This window comes from Rhinoraja longicauda, chromosome 5 (assembly GCF_053455715.1).
Source record: "Rhinoraja longicauda isolate Sanriku21f chromosome 5, sRhiLon1.1, whole genome shotgun sequence".
Taxonomy (NCBI): domain Eukaryota; kingdom Metazoa; phylum Chordata; class Chondrichthyes; order Rajiformes; family Arhynchobatidae; genus Rhinoraja; species Rhinoraja longicauda.
In genome coordinates this window covers 72,603,864-72,627,724 of record NC_135957.1, presented here as the reverse complement: position 1 = coordinate 72,627,724, position 23,861 = coordinate 72,603,864, and the positions used below count along the sequence as shown (strand labels likewise).

General features: G+C 42.7%; 1 protein-coding gene across 17 annotated transcripts in view; it reads right to left on the bottom strand.

The window, feature by feature from the left end:
- eya4 (EYA transcriptional coactivator and phosphatase 4) overlaps nt 1–23,861 on the bottom strand; it is a 396,477-nt gene that overhangs the window by 73,278 nt on the left and 299,338 nt on the right. For all 17 annotated transcript variants that reach the window (XM_078399767.1, XM_078399768.1, XM_078399769.1 and 14 more), the window contains 3 exons: nt 22,267–22,447; nt 17,054–17,190; nt 4,228–4,311 (listed from right to left, as the gene is read on the bottom strand). In XM_078399767.1, coding sequence (XP_078255893.1) covers nt 4,228–4,311; nt 17,054–17,190; nt 22,267–22,447 — 402 coding nt within the window. The remainder of the gene's footprint in view (nt 1–4,227; nt 4,312–17,053; nt 17,191–22,266; nt 22,448–23,861) is intronic.

The following is a 23,861-nucleotide window of genomic DNA, read 5'->3' as shown; positions in this document are numbered from 1 at the left end:
GGAGGGGGAGTTAAAGTGCTGGGCCACCGGGAGATCAGTTGCGTTAATGCGGACCGAGCGCAGGTGTTCAGCGAAGCGATCGCCGAGCCTGCGCTTGGTTTCGCCGATATAAATAAGTTGACATCTAGAGCAGCGGATGCAATAGATGAGGTTGGAGTTGGTGCAGGTGAACCTCTGTCTCACCTGGAAAGACTGTTTGGGTCCTTTGATGGAGTTGAGGGGGAGAGGTAAAGGGACAGGTGTCGCATCTCGTGCGGTTGCAAGGGAAAGTGCCCGGGGTTGGGGTGGTTTGGGTAGGAAGGGACGAGTGGACCAGGGAGTTACGGAGGGAACGGTCTCTGCGGAACGCAGAGAGGGGAGGGGATGGGAAGATATGGCCAGTGGTGGGGTCCCGTTGTAGGTGACGGAAATGTTGGTGGATGATATGTTGGATCCGCTGGCTGGTGGGGTGGAAGGTGACAACGAGGGGGATCCTGTCCTTGTTGCGAGTGGGGGGAGGGGGAGCAAGAGCGGAGCTGCGGGATGTAGAAGAGACCCTAGTGAGAGCCTCATCTATAATGGAGGAGGGGAAGCCCCGTTTTCTGAAGAACGAGGACATCTCGGAAGCCCTAGTCTGAAACACCTCATCCCGGGCGCAGATGCGGCGTAGACGGAGGAATTGGGAGTAGGGGATAGACTTTTTGCAGGGGACCGGGTGGGAAGAAGTGTAGTCCAGATAGCTGTGCGAGTCGGTGGGCTTGTAGTAAATGTCCGTCACTAGTCTGTCTCCTGTGATGGAGATGGTGAGGTCCAGAAACGGGAGGGAGATGTCAGAGATAGTCCAGGTATATTTAAGGGCAGGATGGAAATTGGAGGTGAAGTGTATGAAGTCAGTGAGTTCTGCGTGGGTGCAAGAGGTAGCACCAATGCAGTCGTCGATGTAGCGGAGGTAGAGTTCGGGGATGGGGCCAGTGTACGTCTGGAACAGGGATTGTTCGACGTACCCGACAAAGAGGCAGGCGTAGCTAGGGCCCATGCGAGTGCCCATAGCTACGCCTCTGGTTTGGAGGAAGTGGGAGGAGTCAAAGGAGAAGTTGAGGGTAAGAACCAGCTCTGCTAGGCGGAGGAGAGTGTTGGTCGATGGGGATTGGCTGGTTCTACGGTCGAGGAAGAAACGGAGGGCTTCGAGACCATCCTTGTGGGGGATGGAGGTGTAGAGTGACTGGACATCCATGGTGAAAATGAGGGAGTGGGGGCCTGGGAACCGGAAGTTATCCAGGAGCCTGTTGCTCAATAGCCTGTTGCTGTTGTATTGAAGGATGATGCTCTTGCTGGTAATAGCTGCCATATTTTTAATTACATTAATTAGAGAGCTAGAGATACAGTATGAGATTGGAGATTTCATGGCAGACTAAAAGTATAGGAAGTGCTTGTGTGTCAAGAGACTTTTATGTATTAATACGTCATTAATTCCCTATTTAAACATTGATTCCTCAGCACTTTAGATGGATTGAACGTAAATTTTGAATTGTTGTTTAATGGACAAAGCAATGTCTGTCGGTTACAGTAATTGTTATTTTAGATCATCTCGGCAGATATTGTTTTCACATGAGAACGGGTATATGGATAGGAAAGGTTTAGAGGGATATGGGCCAAATGCAGTTAAGTGGGACTAGCGTAGATGGGGGACTTTGGTCGGCATGGGCAAGTTGGCCTATAGGGAATGTTTTGTGCTGTATGGCTCTGACCATGACTCTATGTTGTCTGAAGAAGGGTCTTGACCCAAAACGTCACCCATTCCTTCTCTCCAGAGATGTTGCCTGTCCTGCTGAATTACTCCAGTTTTTTGTGTCTATCTTTGGTTTAAACCAGCACCTGCAGTTCCTTCCTACACTCTATGTTTAGTCTACTTTAATTTAGGGTTTAGTTTATTTTAGAAATACAATGCGGAAACAGGCCATTCGGCACCAACCAGCGTTTACCCATACATTAGTTCTATCCTGCACACGAGGGCTAATTTACAGAAGCCAGTTACCCTACAAACATGCATGCCTTTGGACTGTTGGAGGAAACCAGAGCACTTGGAGAAAACCCCCAGGGATGTGTTGAATGCAAAGTCTATGGTTAAATGTAACAGCAAACTGCATGATGTAAACAAACAGCAATATTTCCTGCTGTTACAGTAATTGAATAAATTAGACTAAAGCTTTATTTTATCACTATAAAACATATGGGTACTGGCAAAATATAAAACCATTGACACATTGATCCCAATTGACCACTGTACAGAATTTATAGTTTAGTTTAGAGATGCAGCGCGGAAACAGGTCCTTCAGTCCACCGAGTTTGCGCTGATCAGCAATCACCCCCCCCCTACACTAACACTATCCTACACACACTTGGGACAATTTACACCAAAGCCAATTAAACTACAAACCTGTACGTCTTTGGAGTGTGGGAGGAAACCGGAGCACCTGGTGAAAAGTCACGGGGAGAAAGTACAAACTCTGTACAGACAGCACCCAGAGTCAGGATCGAACCCTGGTCTCAGGTGATGTAAGGCAGCAGCTCGACTGCTGTGCCATCATGCTGCCCACAAATTTATAAATGATCCAGTAGAAATGTCTGTCGCAACAAACTACTGATTGTAAAATTCACAAACAGGACTCAGTTAGTTTCTTACAATAGTAGATGTTGGTTTTGTATTTTGGGTTCAGTTATTGAGGGTACAACAAAAGTAAAGTGTGTGCTGGGGGATAGTGGAATCCTCCATTTTCCACTTGCCTCAACTAATCTCTTGCCCAGAGTAGAGAAATCAAGGACCAGCTGCCAGAGGAGGTAGTTGACTATCCCAACGTTTAAGAAACAGTTAGACAAGTACATGGATGGGACAGGTTTAGAGGGATACGGACCAATCGCAAGCAGGTGGGGCGAGTGTAGCTGGGACATGTTGGGCGGTGTGGGCAAGTTGGCTCGAAGGGCCTGTTTCCGCACGGTATCACTCTATGACTATGACTCTAATCCTCTGAAAGTCAGATACACAGTTTGCTCAGCCATGTCTGGCCAGCTGCAAGTCTCTCTGACCTTACATGTGGTTTTAACTACATGTTTTATCCACCACAATCAATTGATTTTTAAGATTTATACATTCATGTCTTTCCTGTGATCTTTTCAGCAACACCCAAGCTATTTTGTCCTTTTTGATATTCAGGAATGGTATCTTTGCATTTTGCAGTACTTCTTTTGAGGTTTGTGATTTGAAGATTATAAAAAACAAACTGAAGCTACTACTTTAGAAAGCCTACACATAACAAAATGAGAAGGTCAAATATTAGAAAAGCACTATTTTAGGCAGTGCAGAATGCTTCCTGTAACCTAGTCTTATCCCCTTTGTGCAGATTTTCCAAGTTAGGCCCATATTACTGTTCCCTGAAATGTTGTAGTGAGCTGTTCTTCTCATCAGGAAATACTTTTATGAAAAGTATCTTCAGTAATAAATTTCATTCGCAAATAATCACATTCGCAAAATGATTCAACAACAGAAATATTGTAGTTATGCTTCAAACTGTGACAAGGAGATTGTTCGAAATCATCTGAAAAACGCAAAATGATGGAGTAACTCAAAGCGGTCAGGCAGCATCACTGGAAAACATGGCTAGGTGACGTTTCGAGTTGGGACCCTTCTTCAGACACTTTTTCATGTTCTCTAGAGGTGCTGCCTGACCAGCTGAGTTACTCCAGTACTTAGTGTCCTTGTTCCAACAATTTATTTTTTACTTTATTAAAAACCTACAGTCATATCCAACAACTCTCTCGGAAAAGTAACCTGTGTCTGCTGGAGGAAGCAACAAGGTCCGAGAGCTTGGCTGCAAACTATTCTCCATTGTCAAATGAACAGTGTTACACAACACACATACAGCATCGAAGATAGACACAAAATGCTGGGGTAACTCAGTGGGTCAGGCAGCATCTCTGGAGAGAAGAAATGGGCGAGACCCTTCCTCAGACGGATCTCTTCTTCTGAGATGGTGCCTGTCCTGCTGAGTTACTCCAGCATGTTGTGTCTATCTTCGGTGTAAACCAGCATCTGCAGTTCCTTCCTAAGCATACAGCATCACTTGGAGAGTGGCGGGTACAAAGGCAACTAACTGGGAAATGTAGAAGGAACCACAACAATTCTCATCTACAAAAAAGCCTTTCTCATCAGCAAAAAAAAAAGCAAATTGCAGGGTTGGCTTAATTTCTTACCTTACCATACTTTTGTGCGTATGATCCTGTGAGCAAAGAATGAAAGATGATGATAGTCTCATCGAGATCCCAGACAAATACTCGCTGTGAATACAGAGATAACCAGTGAAATAATACCCACTTTACATCAATATTGCACAGTATTATTTTTATTACATTTTTAAATATATACGAATGGATTCTGCAATTTAATTATAAGCACACAATATATTTCTCACAACAAAGCATTACTAAAATCAAACACTGAACAGATTTATGTACACCTAAAGATTTAAAATGTTTGCTTTGCATAAATGATATGAAATATTTACAGTCGGTTTTTGTTTTAGTTGGCATCTGTAAGAGGGAAGCAGGCAGGACATAATTTATCACCAAAGATAATTTTAGTAATTGCTGTACTTTGATTTTATTAGTGATATTGGAACTGAACATATAAACTGAAATAGGCTCTTCAGCTTTCTGAACTATTTCCACATTTCGAATTTTCTAATCTCAATGAGATATTATCTAAATAGTCGTAATTTAACACTTTCAACTATAATTGTCATAAATCTTTGCTGTACTTTCTCTGGAACCAACACATCTTTCCCAAGCTTCAATGGCCAAAACTAAACACAGAATTCCAAAGAGGGTCTGAAAAATGAGGAATAATTTCCTCACTTATGAATTTAAAGCCAATTGAAAAAAGGTCATCACTCTTATTGATTACATTTCGTTTTTAAATTAATTTTTGAGGAAAAACACCCTGATCCCTGTGTTTCTCAATAATGCTTGGTTTCTAATCGCTAAGAAGTTAATGGTTTGTGAATAGCTTTTGATTAGTACAGATGTCAGGGGCTATAGGAGAGAAGGCAGAAGAATGGGGTTGAGTGGGAATGATAGATCAGCCATGATGGGTTGAATGACCTAATTCTGCTCCTACAACTGATGAACTTTTGAAAGCTTTCCAAGGTGAGCATATGACGTGAATGCAGGCTTACTCTCTCTGCAAAAGAATGGCCAGAAACTGGGCTTCACTTCAAAAAGACAGAAATCCACGCCATTCAGAAAATATGAATTAGATGCAGGAGCCAGAATATTTGGTCCCTTGAGCCTGCTCTGCCATTTAAAAGAATCTTGGCTGACTGATTGTAACCTCAGCTCCTCACTGACAGCTCTCTGGGATAACCTTTCACCTCTTTGCTTATCACATGGCTATCTACCTTTGCCTTAAAAATATTCAAAGGCTCTGTTTCCATTGCCTGCAGAGGAAGAGAGAACCAAAGATTCACACTTCTCTGAGGGAAAACAAAATACCTAATTTCTGTCTTAAATTGGTAACCTCTTATTTTGAAATAGGGACCTGTGGTTCTAAATTCACCCACAATCCATCTTGCAAAAACGCCTCAGGATTTTTTATGTTTCAATCAGTTCCTAACTCTCACGCTTCTATAACTCCACTCTTGACTGACCAGCATTCCCTCATGAGACAACCTGCTCTAGTTCAATAACGTTTCACTGAGCTGCTAACAGTGCATTAACATTCAGCCATAATTAAGGAACCAGCACAGTACATAGTACTCCAGATGAACACAAAATGCCAGAGTCACTCAGCGGGTCAGTCAGCATCTCTGGAGAAAAGGAATAGATGACATTTTGGGTCAGGAGTCTTCAACAGACTGAGCTCAATCTAAAGAAGGGTTTTGACCCGAAGCGTCACCTATCTCCAGAGATTATGTCTGACCTGCTGAGTTACTCCAGCAGTTTGTGTCTATTTTCAGTGTAAACCAGCATCGGCAGTTCTTTCCTAAACATAGAACTCCAGATGTAGTTTCACCAATGCCTTACATAAGTGAAATGTTAGGTCCCTCCTTTCATTTTTAATTCCAAAAGCAATAAACAATATCATTATGCTACCTTTCACAATGACTTGCACTACCCCGATACTTGCCTTTTAGTTTAGATTAGTTTAGTTTAGTTTAGAGATCCAGCATGGAAACAGACTCTTTGGTCCACTGAGTCCATGCCGACCATCGATCACCCATTCATGATAGTTCTATATTGTCCCACTTACATATCCACTCCCAATACACTTGGAGCAGTTTGCGGAGGCCTATTAACTTACAAACTCGCACGTCTTTGGGAAGTGGGGGGTAAACCTGGAGGGAACCCGAGCGACCACAGGGAGAACGTATAAACTCCCCACAGACACCCCACAAAGCCAGGATCGAACTTGGGTCTCTAGTGGCAGTGAGCCAGTAGCTCTGCCAGCTGCATCATTGTGTCTGCTGGTAGAGATTTTGCAAATCATATTTCATGTTCATAAGCCATAGGAGCAGAATTAGGCCATTCAGCCCATCAAGTCTAGTCCACCATTCAATCATGGCTGATCTATCTTTCCCTCTCAACCCCATTCTCCGGTCTTCTCTCCATAATCCCTGACACCCGTGCTCATCAAGAATCTATCAATGTCCGCCGTAGAAATATCCATTGACTTGGCCTCCACAGCCTCTGTGGCAAAGAATTCCACAGGTTCACCACCCTCTGACTGAAGATCTTTATATCTAGGACACCCGCAATCTTCTGTATCTCAGAATACTGTGCAGTCTCTCAAAATTAGTTATTTCTATTGTGAAAAAGACATTTTTTTACATTTTTCACTGCAACCTGCTTTCAAAACTTACTTTCCTACCCAACTTTGTTTCCTCTCTGTGTTATTCTTTCGGCCCCTTTCATTGATAAATTATATACTGATTTCTCTCCAAATGTTTAGTTTGATTTTAAGAGACTTCTTCACAGGCTGGATCTTTGGATTATTTTTGCACTTATTCTGATTATCCTGTTGAGTCCTTCCCTTTCTTCAGCTGACTGTGAAACAAAGCTTTTCAAGTAGCGGCACGGTGGCGCAGTGGTAGTGTTGCTGCCTTACGGAGCTCGCAGCGTCGGAGACCCGGGTTCAATCCCGACTGCAGGTGCTGTCTGTACGGAGTTTGTACGTTCTCCCCGTGACCTCGTGGGTTTTATCCGAGATCGGTTTCCTCCCACACTCCAAAGATGCACATGTTTGTAGGTTGATTGGCTTGGTATAAGTATAAATTGTCCCTCGTGTGTGGAGGGTAGCGTTAATGTGTGGCGATCGCTGGGCCTGCTTCTGCGCTGTATCTCTAAACTAAACTAAACTAAACTAAAGGTGACCAGCGATGGTCACGCTGATCGATCGGATGTCACCTTCCTTGTTGACTATCCTGCCAGACCAATGGAGATCTCGCACATGAAGTCTGTTGCGAGCTTTGAAAGGGTAATTGATTCTGGGGCAGAGGTCACATCTCACCACTGCAGCTGGGGAATTTTATTTCAAGTAATTAAATAAATCTGGAATGAAAAGTCAGTTTCAATATTAGTGACCATGAAACTAATGGACTGTCATAAAAACTCATCTGGTTCACTAATGTTCCTCAGGAAAGAAAGTCTGGCCTCTTCCTGAGTCAGAACCAAAACGTGCTTTTAGTGAAGTTGTTGATTCTTAACTGCCCTCTGAAATGGCCTAGCAAACCCCATGTATTGTCTTTCCGCTGACTGGATGGGACGAGACAAAAGCTTTTCACTGTGGCTCGCAACATGTGACAATAAAGTAAACTGTAAACCTAAGTCCAAGATGTATTGTCATCAACTTGCAATTCTCTCTCTCTCTCTCTCTCTCTCTCTCTCTCTCTCTCTCTCTCTCTCCCTCCCTCCCTCCCTCTCCTCTCCCTCTCTCTCTCTCTCTCTCTCTCTCTCTCTCTCTCTCTCTCTCTCTCTCTCTCTCTCTCTCTCTCTCTCTCTCTCTCTCTCTCTCTCTCTCTCTCTCTCTCTCTCTCTCTCTCTCTCTCTCTCTCTCTCTCTCTCTCTCTCTCTCTCTCTCTCTCTCTCTCTCTCTCTCTCTCTCTCTCTCTAACTAGAGAGTTGCTGCCTGACCTGCTGGTTATTTCCAGTATTCTGGGCTTATCTCAGTTTTGTGACATGTACAAATTTTAGCTTCTCAATTGAAATTCAGTGAGGAACTTGAATATCTGTTGGGATTTATGGTAAATGTTAGTGGGACAAAAGAAAAATGCCTGTAATAAAATATTAAGTTTTTTTCACAATTGCACTGTGACTCATGTAAATAGCAACTCTGGGTCCTAAGACAGAATTGTCTCCTATATTCTGCAGACCATGCTACATGTGAATTAAAAAGATCAAAGGAAACAAGTTCACTGTGAAATCGCTCCATTTCTCTGGTTTAATGGCTTTTTCCAGAGATTATTGTCTGCTCTACCTCAATGTAAACTCCACTTTAGACTTTAGAGATACAACATCGAAGCAGGGACTTCGTCTCACCGAGTCCATGCCGACCAATGATAATCCTGTACACTACCACTATCCTACACACTAGGGAAATTTACAATTCACAAAAGCCAATTAACCTACAAACCTGTGCATCTTTGTAGTGTGGGAGGAAGCCGGAGCACCCGGAGAAAACCTACGCGGTCACTGGGAGCACGTACAAACTCTTTACAGATAGCACCCGTAGTCAGGATTGAACCTGGGTCTCTGGCGCTATAAGGCAGCAACTCTACCGCTGCACCACCATGTTGCCCCTGACTCTTCACTGTCAAGGCTGATGTTAATGTATCAAGTATGGTTACCAAGAATAATTCAAATGTACGGGATATTAAAGTAAAGCCCTCTTGATGACCTCTTTTTAGAAAACCATACAATTAGGTAAAACACCTCTTCCTTTTTCACCACTTGTCCAAGTAATTCTTGCCTCAAACTCCCATTATCACTGAGGTCTGGTCATAATGGTTGAATGCTTCTATTAGATAACAAGTGAGCAGTCCTGGGAAACAATTCAGCAGGTGGGACAAATGGACCAACTGCTAGAAGCTCATTGTCTTGTGGCTCTGCTGGCTTTTATGAGTGATTATGAGATGGGTTTGTGAAGGAGCCGAGCCTGCTCCATGAAACAGACAGACAACTGCCAGTGTGACTGAGATATGTAATGATGCCCGGACCCTTGACCCGACTGAGGCAGAGTTCTACCTACGGGTTGAGAGTTAAAATTGTAAGTGCAAATTATATCTATTTAGAAGTCCCACGAGGCACTATTCTCAATGTAAATGGCTGCAGTGTTGGTCCACTTGGCAGATATTGAGACAAATATTATTTTTCAAGTCAATGGTGTCGGAGAAACAAAAAAACAAACTTGAAGTAGCAGATTTACTGCTTGCTCCACCGGCTGTAAATTCACCATTACTGTCGCAGGGGAAATCATGCATTCTAAGGTGATCAAGTTTCGGGAAGGAGGGGGAAGGGGATCGACCCTGAACAACACAGCGCGACCCTTTGCTTGAAAATGACTGTACTTGCTTATGTGACATGATGTGAAATCTCCAATGTTTATCGGTGAGATTGAATGGATGTAAAGTTAAATCAAAATGAAAGTGGGCTCCCTGAACATATTTTGACAACAGGCTACGCATGCCAGTCCAATTCCAATTAAATTACATCATCTCGTTATCTTATTAATGTGTTAAGTAAAGTATTTAAAAAAAAAGCTATGTTAGAATTGCATTTGTTTCATGTCTTAGAAGGTGATAATTTATTTCAATTCAAAGATATGAAATTATGTGCACAATTTCAGTGCTGGCATGTTTACCTAAAAGTCGCTTTCTTCGCACTGAAATGAAATAGAATCATATGGAGTAATGCAATGCATAAATATAATTACTGTGCCAAACAGAGTTCATAAGTTCTAGGAGCTGAATTAAGCCAAGTCTATTCCGCCATTCAATCATGACTGATCTAACATTCCCTCTCAACACCGTTCTCCTGCTTTCTCCCCATAACCCCTGACACTTAACAATGATACATGAGGTTTAGCGAAAAAGTATATAACTGTACCAGAAAGCAATTTTTTTAAATCGTGTTTCCTATACATGGCATCTCTTGTATAATCATGTTGAAAAATTGCCATTGTGATATATATTTGTTACTTTGTCCATTTTGAACAACTTCCTTGAATTGACAACAGCTCCTCTGAAAGTAGGTGACAATCTAAGCTTACAGTGATAATGAGCTCAGTATAAACAGGCCTCAAAGCAAACCGGGTCTTGGTCCTTCAGGATAATGATGATTGTGATGATGATGATAAGTGTATTTATACAGCACTTTAACATGTCCAAACACCTCAGTGCCTCACTTCATTTATTTCTAAGATGCATCATATAAAGTTCCGTTAGTTGACCTATCTGGGAGAAGTATCATAAATGTTGGCAAACGGATATGCAGGAATATGGATCACGTGCAGGCAGAGGAGGTTAGTTTATCTTAGCATCATGTTCAGCGTGGATATCATGGGCTGAAAGGCCTGGTTCATATGCTGTACTGTTCTATGTAGAAACAAGAAACTGCAGATGCTAGTTTATACAATGGGACACAAAGTGCTGGAGTAACTCAGCGGGTCAGGCAACATCTCTGAAGAACATGGACAGGTGACATTTCGGGCTGAAGGGTCCTGACCCAAAACATCATCTATCCATGTTCTCCAGAGATGCTGCCTGACCCGCTGAGTTACTCCAGCGTTTTGTGTACCTGTACCGTCCTATGTTTAAAATTGGAACGTAGAAATTCTTCACAGAGAATGATTTTTGAAAGTAATCATCAGCCTGTATTATGTGCTTTGATTTTAAATTTGTTGTCCATTCCATTTCACACAGTTTTAATAATGGATACTTAGCACATGTTTTTTAAATTCTGATAGGAAGTGTGTCAAAGGGAAATCAATGCTGGGTGTTGATATATTGAAAGAGCCGTTGTGCCTGTAGGTGGTGCTGTGGCAGAGGATTGCAGTGCACTGAGAGTTTGGTCAAACTTCCTTTCACTGCCGGCATCTCCTATTTTACATTAGCTTCATGCAGTGAGAGTACATTGTGTCAACCTACTCTAGCAGACTTTTTAACTATGGGCGGCATGGTGGTGCAGCAGTGGAGTTGCTGCCTTACAGCGCCAGAGACCCCGGTTCCTTCCTCACTGTGGGTGCTGTCTGTATGGGAAGTAGAAGGAGAAAGAGGAACTGGCAAATTAAGGAGCGATCGTGAGAGAGAAATGGATGGCAACAGAGGAATGATATTGAGAGAGAAACAGAAAGGCCAAGAAAGGGATACCACCAAATTGTGTGGCAAGGGAGCTCATTTTACCTTCATCTACATATCAGTGGATATTTTTAAGGCAGAGATAGATAGATTCTTGATTAGTACGGGTGTCAGAGGTTATGGGGAGAAGGCAGGATAATGGGGTTAGGAGGGAGAAATAGATCAGCCACGATTGTATGGCGAAGTAGATGATGGGCCGAATGGCCTAATTCTACTCCTATTCCTTGTGACCTTATGACCATCAAACCCTAGAGCTTAATTTCAGGAGTGGTGGAAACGAATTGCTCTGGCATCCGCTTTCATCCTACAAACACGGAGTTCCCTCCTCCTGGGGGGGGAATGGGGGGGGGGGGGGGAATGGGGTGAACCTGATGTAAGGTGAAAGAGACTCAACAGGGCCCAATGTCTGGGTGGGAGGACCGGCATGGGATGCGATTGGACGAACTTGAGCAAATGTACGAACCAGAAAGGAAAATACAAGTTTTAAAATTACATTCCGGAAATAAACAGAAAATAATAGATTACTCTTCACTTCTCTCCAACACCATGCCCAATAGTTTAGTTTAGTTTAGAGATGCAGCGCGTAAATCCGCAGCGACCAGCGATCCCCGCACACTAACAATAGACAATAGACAATAGACAATAGGTGCAGGAGTAGGCCATTCAGCCCTTCGAGCCAGCACCGCCATTCAATGCGATCATGGCTGATCACTCTCAATCAGTACCCCGTTCCTGCCTTCTCCCCATACCCCCTCACTCCGCTATCCTTAAGAGCTCTATCCAGCTCTCTCTTGAAAGCATCCAACGAACTGGCCTCCACTGCCTTCTGAGGCAGAGAATTCCACACCTTCACCACCCTCTGACTGAAAAAGTTCTTCCTCATCTCCGTTCTAAATGGCCTACCCCTTATTCTCAAACTGTGGCCCCTTGTTCTGGACTCCCCCAACATTGGGAACATGTTATCTGCCTCTAATGTGTCCAATCCCCTAATTATCTTATATGTTTCAATAAGATCCCCCCTCATCCTTCTAAATTCCAGTGTATACATGCCCAATCGCTCCAGCCTTTCAACATACGACAGTCCCGCCATTCCGGGAATTAACCTAGTGAACCTACGCTGCACGCCCTCCATAGCAAGAACATCCTTCCTCAAATTTGGAGACCAGAACTGCACACAGTACTCCAGGTGCGGTCTCACCAGGGCCCGGTACAACTGTAGAAGGACCTCTTTGCTCCTATACTCAACTCCTCTTGTTACGAAGGCCAACATTCCATTGGCTTTCTTCACTGCCTGCTGAACCTGCATGCTTCCTTTCATTGACTGATGCACTAGGACACCCAGATCTCGTTGAACTCCCCCTCCTCCTAACTTGACACCATTCAGATAATAATCTGCCTTTCTATTCTTACTTCCAAAGTGAATAACCTCACACTTATCTACATTAAACTGCATCTGCCATGTATCCGCCCACTCACACAACCTGTCCAAGTCACCCTGCAGCCTTATTGCACCTTCCTCACAATTCACACTACCCCCCAACTTAGTATCATCTGCAAATTTGCTAATGGTACTTTTAATCCCTTCGTCTAAGTCATTAATGTATATCGTAAATAGCTGGGGTCCCAGCACCGAACCTTGCGGTACCCCACTGGTCACTGCCTGCCATTCCGAAAGGGACCCATTTATCCCCACTCTTTGCTTTCTGTCTGTCAACCAATTTTCTATCCATGTCAGTACCCTACCCCCAATACCATGTGCCCTAATTTTGCCCACTAATCTCCTATGTGGGACCTTGTCGAAGGCTTTCTGAAAGTCGAGGTACACCACATCCACTGACTCTCCCTTGTCAATTTTCCTAGTTACATCCTCAAAAAATTCCAGTAGATTTGTCAAGCATGATTTCCCCTTCGTAAATCCATGCTGACTCGGAATGATCCCGTTACTGCTATCCAAATGCTCAGCAATTTCGTCTTTTATAATTGACTCCAGCATCTTCCCCACCACTGATGTCAGACTAACTGGTCTATAATTACCCGTTTTCTCTCTCCCTCCTTTCTTAAAAAGTGGGATAACATTTGCTATCCTCCAATCCACAGGAACTGATCCTGAATCTATAGAACATTGAAAAATGATCTCCAATGCTTCCACTATTTCTAGAGCCACCTACACACACTAGGGACAATTTTACAATTTTTTACCAAGCCAATTAATCTACAAACCTGTACGTCTTTGGAGTGTGGGAGGAAACCGGAGCTCCCAGGGAAACCCCACACTGGGTCACGGGGAGAACGTACAAACTCCGTACAGTCAGCATCCGTAGTCAGGAACGAACCCGGATCTCTGGTGCTGTATGACAGCAACTCTACCGCTGCACCACATGATATCTGTTTCTTCTTCAGACTGAAGAAGAGTCTCGACCTGAAACGTCACCCATTCCTTCTCTCCAGAGATGCTGCCTGTCCCGCTGAGTTACTCCAGCATTTTGTGTCTATCTTCGATTTAAACCAGCATCTGCAGTTCTTTCCTACTCCTTTAAGTACCCATGTCCTTAAGCACTTAAAAAATCAAGCCACACAATCTGAATATTCTGAACATTAAATCCAGTATCATTAAATTCAAACTATGTAGATTAACACCTACCACGAAGGACATCTGTTACAATATTTCACCTGTGACACCATTCACATATTGTTCTTTATTACTAATAGCTCCCTCACTTGTGTAAGTCACTCACTCTGACACAATGCTAATATTGTTTGAACTGAGCAAGAAATTTACTGCTCTGCACATAATATTGTGCAAAATAATACAGCGAGAAGATAAATTATTGGCCAGGACAGGTTCTCTCCTTCCTTAAATTTCATTTGAACACCAATTTGAACTGGGTGACTGTATCCATTTTGTCACTAGCTCTTTGTTGCTCCTGGCCCATGTGTGTTGGATTCAAAGACTAGCTCTGAAACTTCCAGGACTCCTTTAACGCTGTTGACTTAGTTCTGGACATGTGATTATTTGCGTGAGAAGAAACAATTGCCTGGAAATTGGAATTCAACCATTTTCAGAACAATAGGCTGGCAAAACACTGTGCCCATATAGTTCCCTTGCAAACAAAATTGTGAAATTGGCCAAATGAACATTTGTAATATGTTGGAGTATTTTACACCAGAATTGTCCAGAAAATCATTCCTGATGGGTCTACACTCAACTAACCCGTTTCATTTCTATGCAGCAATATTTAACTATTCTTGGCTTTCTTATTTTATCTATACATTTTTCCCTAAAATCTTTTACCAAGAAATACACTATCAAAAGTTCCACCTGTTAATTGATTGTTAAAACTAATTGAGATATCTTAAATAAATAGGAACTGCAGATACTGGTTTCTACCAACGGTTGACACAAAATGCTGGAGTAACTCAGCAGGTCATTTGGCATCTCTGGAGAGAATGGATGTGTGAAGTTTTGGTTTGGGAGCCTTCTTCAGAAGAAGTTACTCCACCATTTTGTGTCTACCTTTGAGATATATGAAGTTTACCCAATTTTATCTTTAACTGCAGATTCCTTTCCTGACATTAAGGGGGAATTACACTACTCTCACAACAGAAGGCAGAACAGTGGAGTTAAAAGTATATGTGGAAGAGCTATTTGTAAAACTGTCCCTAACACACTACCAAATTAACAATGGAAGGACACAAAATGCTGGTCAGGCAGATTCTCTGGAGAACATGGATTGGTGACATCTCCAGTCGGGACATTTCTTCAGATTGAAGCAGGGTCTCGACCTGAAACATCATCTATCTATGTTCTTCAGGGATGCTGCCAGACCTGCTGAGTTACACCAGCATTTTGTGTCCTTCCTTGATGGACCAGCATCTGCAGGTCCTTGTTTCTACTTCTTGCCCAAATTGGTGAGTAGAGCTTAGCATGTCTGTGCCCCAATTTTGCGAGGTGACACGCCTTGGTATAACATTTTAATCAGGCTCCCATAGTCTATTTAACACCACCAAACAATTTAAATATATTTAAATGTGACACCACAAATTACAATCGCTCCACTCTTTTAAACCTCTACTCCAACAGCAACTATACACTATGGATCGCTCGACTGTAATCATGTATTGTCTTTCCGCTGACTGGTTAGCATGCAAGAAAACTTTTCACTGTACCTCGGTACACGTGACAATAAAGTATACTGAACTAAACTAAACCTAAACGATTTTTTAAAAGGCTCCTTTTTCCCAGTGGCCTGTCTGAAATCACAACACTCACCCCTCCCATCTAATCCATGATTGCTCCTTCATTTGTTCCCCTCTGATTAATGATTACACTAATTATCCAACCCCATCTAAGTTTTCCTCCAGCCCCTAAGACATTTCAAGCTCAAATTATAGTTTGACTGTTGACCCATAAGAATCTTCCAGACTCGGGTTGTCCACAACCCATGAATACAATCCAAAGCCACATTGATCATTGTTGGATTGTGCATTCATTTCCTTTGTAGGCTGGTCCAATTCTATCAGCACGCATTGTTCATACATTAACCCCTTATAGAATTCTGAAGGAGCAGATTTTCAATTCATGCTGCAGTCAACTGTTTAGTTCTGAACTTTGCCTTATTTGATAGTGGTTAATGCAGTTTAATTCAGGAATAAAACCCCCAAATTTTGATTTTAACAGTTCAGTAATAACAGTACCTAGTTTAATTTAGAGATTCAGCTGGAACCAGTCCTGTCGGCCTACCGAGTCCACGCCAACCAGAGATATCCACACACTAGAACTATCCTACACACACTGGGGATGATTTTTTTTTAACCAAAACCAATTATCCTACAAATTTGTATGTCTTTGGAGCGTGGGGGGAAACCAGGGAAAACCCACGCAGATCACGGGGAGAATGTACAAACTCCGTACAGACAGCACCATACTCTAGATCGAACCAGGGTCTCTGGTGCTGTGAGGCAGCAACTCTAACAAATGATCATCTTTTGGGAAAGGTTACAGTGATGGTGGGCAGGCGATGGAGAAGCAAGGTAAAAAAAAATTTTTTTTTAAAGATAAAAGTTTGATGGAAAATATGGGCATAAACTACATTCACAAGCAGTGCAAAACAAAGAAAATTCGGGTAGTGCTTTATTTGTTTTTATTGTGCCTTACAAGGTATCCATCTCTTTATGATAGTAATGCACAATTTAGACCAGAATAAAATCTTGACAAATCTTAGTTTGCAAAGTTTACACCAATACCCTGTCTGTATTTTGTAAAATAACTGTTTGTGTAGTCTGCAAATGAGAAACACAGCAATAAAAGTGCTTCATGTTAGAATTGGCCATTAAAGCATTTCCAGCAGTTATTAATTTTGCTGCTGTTTTACTCTTAATCATTTTATTTCAATTCGTTCCTCTCCAGAAAATAATAGGAAGATAATACTCTCTGAAAACTGCACCTGTTGGCCTGTTCCACTATAATTCTCTGTACTATGGAATAAAAATCACCTCACAGCAACTGAATGTTATCTTGGCTGAAAACGTTCATTATGAACCAGTTTTGGGGGGGTGGGGAAGAATGCACAGCTTGTAGTTCTGCATTGAAATAATGATGTCTACCATCCAGCCGTTATACCGAAAAATATGCGGCGACTTTAAGTTTTTCATCAATTAAAGTCAAGGCGTACCTCCAAGTCGTTGTCAGGAGGTGGTGATGGATTATTCTTCCTTCCCCTTCCTCGTGACTTCGACCCCGAACTCCTACACGTTCGCTCGTCCAGGTCTTTGATTGGTGTTGATGGTCTCTGCACTGTGTCAAACTCCCCTGTAAAAGCAACCATTCAGATTGCAACCATCACCTTGAGTTTTACTCCACACGAGGAATGAGTGTCGACCGCAAGTTCACACCGCTGCAGGAACAAAGTGATTCCTGATGATTGCACCGCATTCAGCTTGACAGCGGTTCTGCAGCTGAATAATTATGTATAAAGAAAATACACCAGGCACAGGGAAAACAAATAGTCTGGCGATTTATTTAACTGTTGCCGCAGCCAAAACTATTAAAGTTTTGTGATGTGGAGCTTTCGCTTTTTATTCCCCTCTGCTGCGGATATTTGTGCGGGCCGTCCAAGAACCTAGGACACGACTGAAGTGAATTCACCATCCATCTATTAGCTCTTGTTCTATTAGCACAGAGTTAATAGTTCTATTAGCACAAAGCTTTCTGTTAGCACTCGAGAAGCTTTGGGAGAACCTGTGCCTGAAAATCAGGGGACTTCTGGCATTCTATCGCAAGTCTAGCAGAGGGCAGTAGAACAGCAATAACATTTTGTGCCATGGTTTATTTGGCAGCACTTTGATTTCACGTATAAAACTGTGGCTTCCGTCCCACACCAGACATCTGAGCACAAAATCTAGGCTGACACACGGGGCAAATTAATCAGGGAATAATATGCTGTTGAAGGTGATGTCCTCTGGATGAGAGGTCACCGACAACATCGCCTGGCCAGGCCGACCCTCCAACACCGGCCCAGTGCCACCACCAGGACAACGGGCCTTCAAGGCCAAGTTAAGAATCTTCATTTTTAACAACTTTGCACTTAAATCATACAAAATGGCAACAGAAACGTGGTGACTCTTGTGAACTGTCTCAGTGTAATCTACTATTCCTACACTTTTGCACTTAAGTATAATTGAGCGCATGTCTTAGAGACATAGAGTGATACAGCGTGGAAACAGGCCCATCGGCCCAACCTGCACACACCGACCAATATGCCGCATCTACACCAGTCCCACCTGCCTGCGTTTGGTCCATATCCCTCTAAACCTATCCTATCCATGTACTTGTATATATGTTTCTTGTGTGTGGCGATATTACCTGACAGACGATGTATAGTAAGACTTTTTTTACTAAACTGTATGCAAAAAATGAAATCTCACTGTATCTAAGTCAATGTGACAATAAGATTCCATGAAACAATTGAACCATTATATCAAAGCTCAGTGAACATAAAAGATCTGTGTTATTTGTTTAATTGGAGATTGTGTCAGAGATCATATCAGTGTTGGGGTCAGTATTTGGTGGACCCCCAACCCTAGACTTCCCATGCTGGCAATGGTCCACCATGAGTAATGGTAAAGCCTTGCAAAGAAATCCATCAGCTGGAAGAAGTGGGGCCAGATGTGGCCACTGAGGAAATGCAGTCAAATCGCTGCTGGAGCAGGTTGGAAATGGCTAGACGACCAGCCCTAGGGTGGGCATGCATGGGAATAGAGAAATACTCCTGGTGAAACTATCATTTGTCTATTACATTAAAGTGAGATGCCTCATCTGGGACTTCTGTCGGAATATCACATCTGTAGATTTTCAGCTCCACTCTTTCCGTAAGCTGGCCTGCTTCTCCTTCAAACTTCTTGCATCAAATTTCTGCTAGGTTTTCACTGTGGAAGCTTCATCGTAGGTATGATTTTTAAAAAAAAGTCCATGCAGGAACACATATTGCAATTCTACCTGTGGGATGTTCACTTGCTACCTGGTGGTTTTCTCATTCAGTTGAGAGTGAATGAGCTGCTGACGACAAAGAAGGATGTCATGGCGATTGTGCAAAACTAGGGGCGACTCTCCACTTTGCCTATTCTCCGTCCTTCCATGCTTGCACCCCCCACGCCAACGGCAAGGCTCGCTTTAATTGCGAGGTTTTCTACTGAGGTGGGCCTACTCCCTTGTGTTGGGAGAAACCCTGTCCTGCCTTTGTACAAAAGTAACGTCGAGAGCACACAGCTAGATTCCAAGCACGCCAGTGTATGAAAGTAAATTAGGGCGCCAAGTTCTGTTAAAGTGATCTGGTGTGCGAAGCTCTTTAAAGATGTCAGTGCGTCAAGAGGTTTCGGTTGGAAGTTGCAATGGGTTTTCAAGAAGACATCCGGGTACAACATAAATGTGATGCGAAGGGATTAAAAGTACCATTAGCAAATTTGCAGATGATACTAAGTTGGGGGGTAGTGTGAATTGTGAGGAAGATGCAATAACGCTGCAGGGTGACTTGGACAGGTTGTGTGAGTGGGCGGATACATGGCAGATGCAGTTTAATGTAGGTAAGTGTGAGGTTATTCACTTTGGAAGTAAGAATAGAAAGGCAGATTATTATCTGAATGGTGTCAAGTTAGGAGGAGGGGGAGTTCAACGAGATCTGGGTGTCCTAGTGCATCAGTCAATGAAAGGAAGCATGCAGGTTCAGCAGGCAGTGAAGAAAGCCAATGGAATGTTGGCCTTCGTAACAAGAGGAGTTGAGTATAGGAGCAAAGAGGTCCTTCTACAGTTGTACCGGGCCCTGGTGAGACCGCACCTGGAGTACTGTGTGCAGTTTTGGTCTCCAAATTTGAGGAAGGATATTCTTGCTATGGAGGGCGTGCAGCGTAGGTTCACTAGGTTAATTCCCGGAATGGCGGGACTGTCGTATGTTGAAAGGCTGGAGCGATTGGGCTTGTATACACTGGAATTTAGAAGGATGAGGGGGGATCTTATTGAAACATATAAGATAATTAGGGGATTGGACACATTAGAGGCAGATAACATGTTCCCAATGTTGGGGGAGTCCAGAACAAGGGGCCACAGTTTGAGAATAAGGGGTAGGCCATTTAGAACGGAGATGAGGAAGAACTTTTTCAGTCAGAGGGTGGTGAAGGTGTGGAATTCTCTGCCTCAGAAGGCAGTGGAGGCCAGTTCGTTGGATGCTTTCAAGAGAGAGCTGGATAGAGCTCTTAAGGATAGCGGAGTGAGGGGGTATGGGGAGAAGGCAGGAACGGGGTACTGATTGAGAGTGATCAGCCATGATCGCATTGAATGGCGGTGCTGGCTCGAAGGGCTGAATGGCCTACTCCTGCACCTATTGTCTATTGTCTATTGTCTATTGTGAGCTCCTGATTCTATCAACCTTCCAGGGAGAGAATTCCAGACCCTTACCACCATTCAACTCCTCTTTCATCCATCTCCCAGTCTTTGCCTTTTGACTACTCTGTAAGAGCAATTAGATCCTTCTGTATTATTCTATCCGGGCCCCCTCATAAATTATAGACCTCAATTATGCCTGCCGTCAGTCTCCAAAAAGTAACTCTAGTTTATCCTTTTTCCTCATCGCTACATGTTCAGATTCTGGCAATATCTGAGTAAATCTCTTCAGTACTCTCTCCAGAGCAATCATACCTTGAGTTGTGGTGACCAGAACTGTACTCCGTGCTCCAGCTGTGGGCAGACTCTTGTTGTTTACATTTCTAATAAAGCTACACATCTGAATACCTAGCATACCTGCACCAAAATGGGTTACACATGTCCTGCGAATCTTCATCTAGCCTATAGGACAAATCTCAACAATAATCCTGAAAGAGTATTAAAATTACTAGTAGTGGGGTTATTTAAAAAAATGAACATTTTTAGGTAAGAGAAACAATTATACATTGGAATTTTTTTTTTTTTTAAAGTTGTTGTATTTCTTCTTTTTAAGTATTGCCGCCCAATAGTGTCTATTATTAGATGTGTATCTCAGGGAGGGAGATCAACTAAAGACCACACAGCCCAGGGATCCCACATAATTACCCACGTTTAGTGAGTGCAATTGAAGGGTGTTACAGAAAAATGTTAACAGGAAACAGAACAGGTTTTAAAGCACTTATTGTTATGTCTCAATAATGAAAAACAGTCTAACTCTTTGGAATGGAAAAAGAAAATGTCTGTGATTGAAGAAGAACGATAAGCTTCCTTAATCAAAAATCTGTACGCTTGCCAAAGACAACTGGAAAAAAAATAGAGACTTCACATTCAAGAATGTTCCACTTTCTTGAGAAAGCTTTGATATCAGAGTTCAAATGCCCGCAATTAAAATAGTCAAACTCTGGAATAATAGAGTATGCTGTTTTCACACTGACATTAATAGAAAGTACTAGCTCCATCTTAAATTTACTGTGGAGACGTCAAATAATGAAGTGCAACTGGTGCACATCAAAGATAGCTTTTTTAAAGCATAAATTAATGCAAAAATGAATAAAATATTAAAGCGTCATTGGAAACTCAAAAACAAATGCATCATACTGTGTTGTTGTCTCCTTCAGTCTGTACTTTGCTTCAGATAGTTCACTGAGTCTTTGTATGTTAGCTATTTACTAAATTGGAAACCTGCTTCTGTTTAACTCTGCCTGGCTGTATTCACTTTATGGCTAAACCTCAACATCACACACCATATAATAAAATGCTGAACCATACAAATCTATCAACAACATTGGTTATTGTCTGTGCTTAGTGCTGTGCTCTGTGCTTAGCTTTCACTTGGAGCAAAGGCAATTTGCTGTGCTACACCCACACAGCTCAATTGTCGTCAGTATATGTGCGTGTCTGTTGCGTTTTACGGTACCAACTGGAACTCATTTAAACAAAATATCCAAATCTGAGGCACTAGCTTTCCCTCTGTCAGGCGAACTCCACGAATACATGTTTCTGCTTTGGAGGAGCAAGTGCAGTAGTCAGCAGTAAAGGGTTTGTTTTGACAAGTATAAGCCAACCTGCTGGACTTTCTGTTTTCTCCCTATCCCAATCAACACTTTGAAAGCAGTACCTTGGAACTTGTACAACTGCAAAAAAAGTCCTGACAACGGCAAAAAAAATCCATAAATCATGAGAGAATGTGAGTTTGTTGTTTGCACATTACAATGCTGAAATATACATTATACGTAGGTTGCCAGCACTTTGCAGCCTGAAGAATAATTTCAAGGCACTTGCAGTCCAAAATGTATTGTGTTATTGACCTAATTTAAAACAGGGGAGTTTTTACTGTCAAAAAGTTGATGATATTTGATCTTCTCGTGGTCTTGAAAGATTGACTACAGTACAAAGAAAAAGGAAGCCTTTTACCTCCAGGAAGATCTGTTGCTGGTTGTCCAGGGATGCTGGGAGGAGGTTGTAGCTGGTATGTTGTTGATGTTGAAGAGTTACCATCAACCGTATCATTTGAGGTCATATATGTGCCATATGTTGCAGACGGATAATACTGTGCATACTGGTTTTGGCCAAATGCAGTGTAACCAGGGTAATCCTAAATTAAAAAAAAAAAGATTTATGTTATGTCTCTTTCATTGAACCAAGCATACGGTTACTCTGTTCAATCAAACTTTACAACTATCACCCCTGACCAGAAATGAAACTGAGCAGAATAAGTCCTGACCCAAGACATCACCTATCCTTTTCCTCCAGAGACGCTTCCTGACCCATTGATTTACTCCAGCACTTTCTGTCTATCTTTCGAATAAAGTTGAACTTGGGCAACAAATATACCAATGAAAAGATTTGACCTTGGTTACTCGAGATCATATTTTGGATATATATGCTTGGATATATATGCCTGAATTGACAGTGGAGGCAATGGGGCCTGGGAGACAGATTAGTGCAGTAGTCAGCAGTAGACAATTAATTTCCGTTACCTTCTGTGCCAGGGCCTAATTACCACTATGGGCTACAATCTGAAATTGGGGGGCGATCTTTGGTTACGATGCATCTCAACTGGATGAGTTCAATGCTCTTTACACCCGTTTGGAACAAAATGTTCCACCTAGACATGTTCGCCACCTTCTCATCTTTTATTCGCTCTGTCCCATATATCTCGGTAGCAGAAGACAGCTCTGCCTACATGAGGGTAAACCCATGGAAAGCAGCCGGCCTGGATAGAGTCCCTGGACAGGTTCTGAAGTCATGGTCTTATATTAACTGGAATTTAGAAGGATGGGAGGGGTTCTTATAGAAACATATAACATTCTTAAGAAATTGGACAGGCTAGATGCAGGAAAAATGTTCCCGATGTTGGGGAAGTCTAGATCCAGGGGTCACAGTTTAAGAATAATGGGTAGGGCTGAGATGAGGAAAAAAACTTTCACCCAGAGAGTTGTGAATCTGTGGAATTCTCTGCCACAGAAGGCAGTGGAGGCCAATTCACCGGATATATTCGAGGGAGAGTTAGATATAGCTCTTAGGGCTAATGGAATCAAGGGATATGGGGAGAAAGCAGGAACGGGGTACTGATTTAGGATGATAAGCCGTGATCATATTGAATGGCGGTGCTGGCTCGAAGGGCCGAATGGCCTTCCCCTGCATCTATTTTCTATGTTTCTATGTTTCTATGTGCCAATCACCTGGCTACAGTCTTCATCAACATCTTCAAAACTCTCGCTTTTAACAGTCTACTGGCCCCATCTGCTTCAAGGCCCTCCATCTGCAACTGGCTTCTGGACTTGCTGACTGGCAGACCTCAGTCAGTTGCAATTGTTCATAACCTTTCCTCCATCTGGATCCCTTCCCCTCAAGGTTGTGTTCTCAGTCTTGCTCTGCTCCCTGTACATTAATGACTGTGTGGCCAAGTACTACACCAACTCGGTGTTTAAGTTCGATGATATAGTTAGTTGATTAGTTCGTTTATTTTATTGTCAAGTGTACCGAGGTACAGTGAAAAGCTTTTG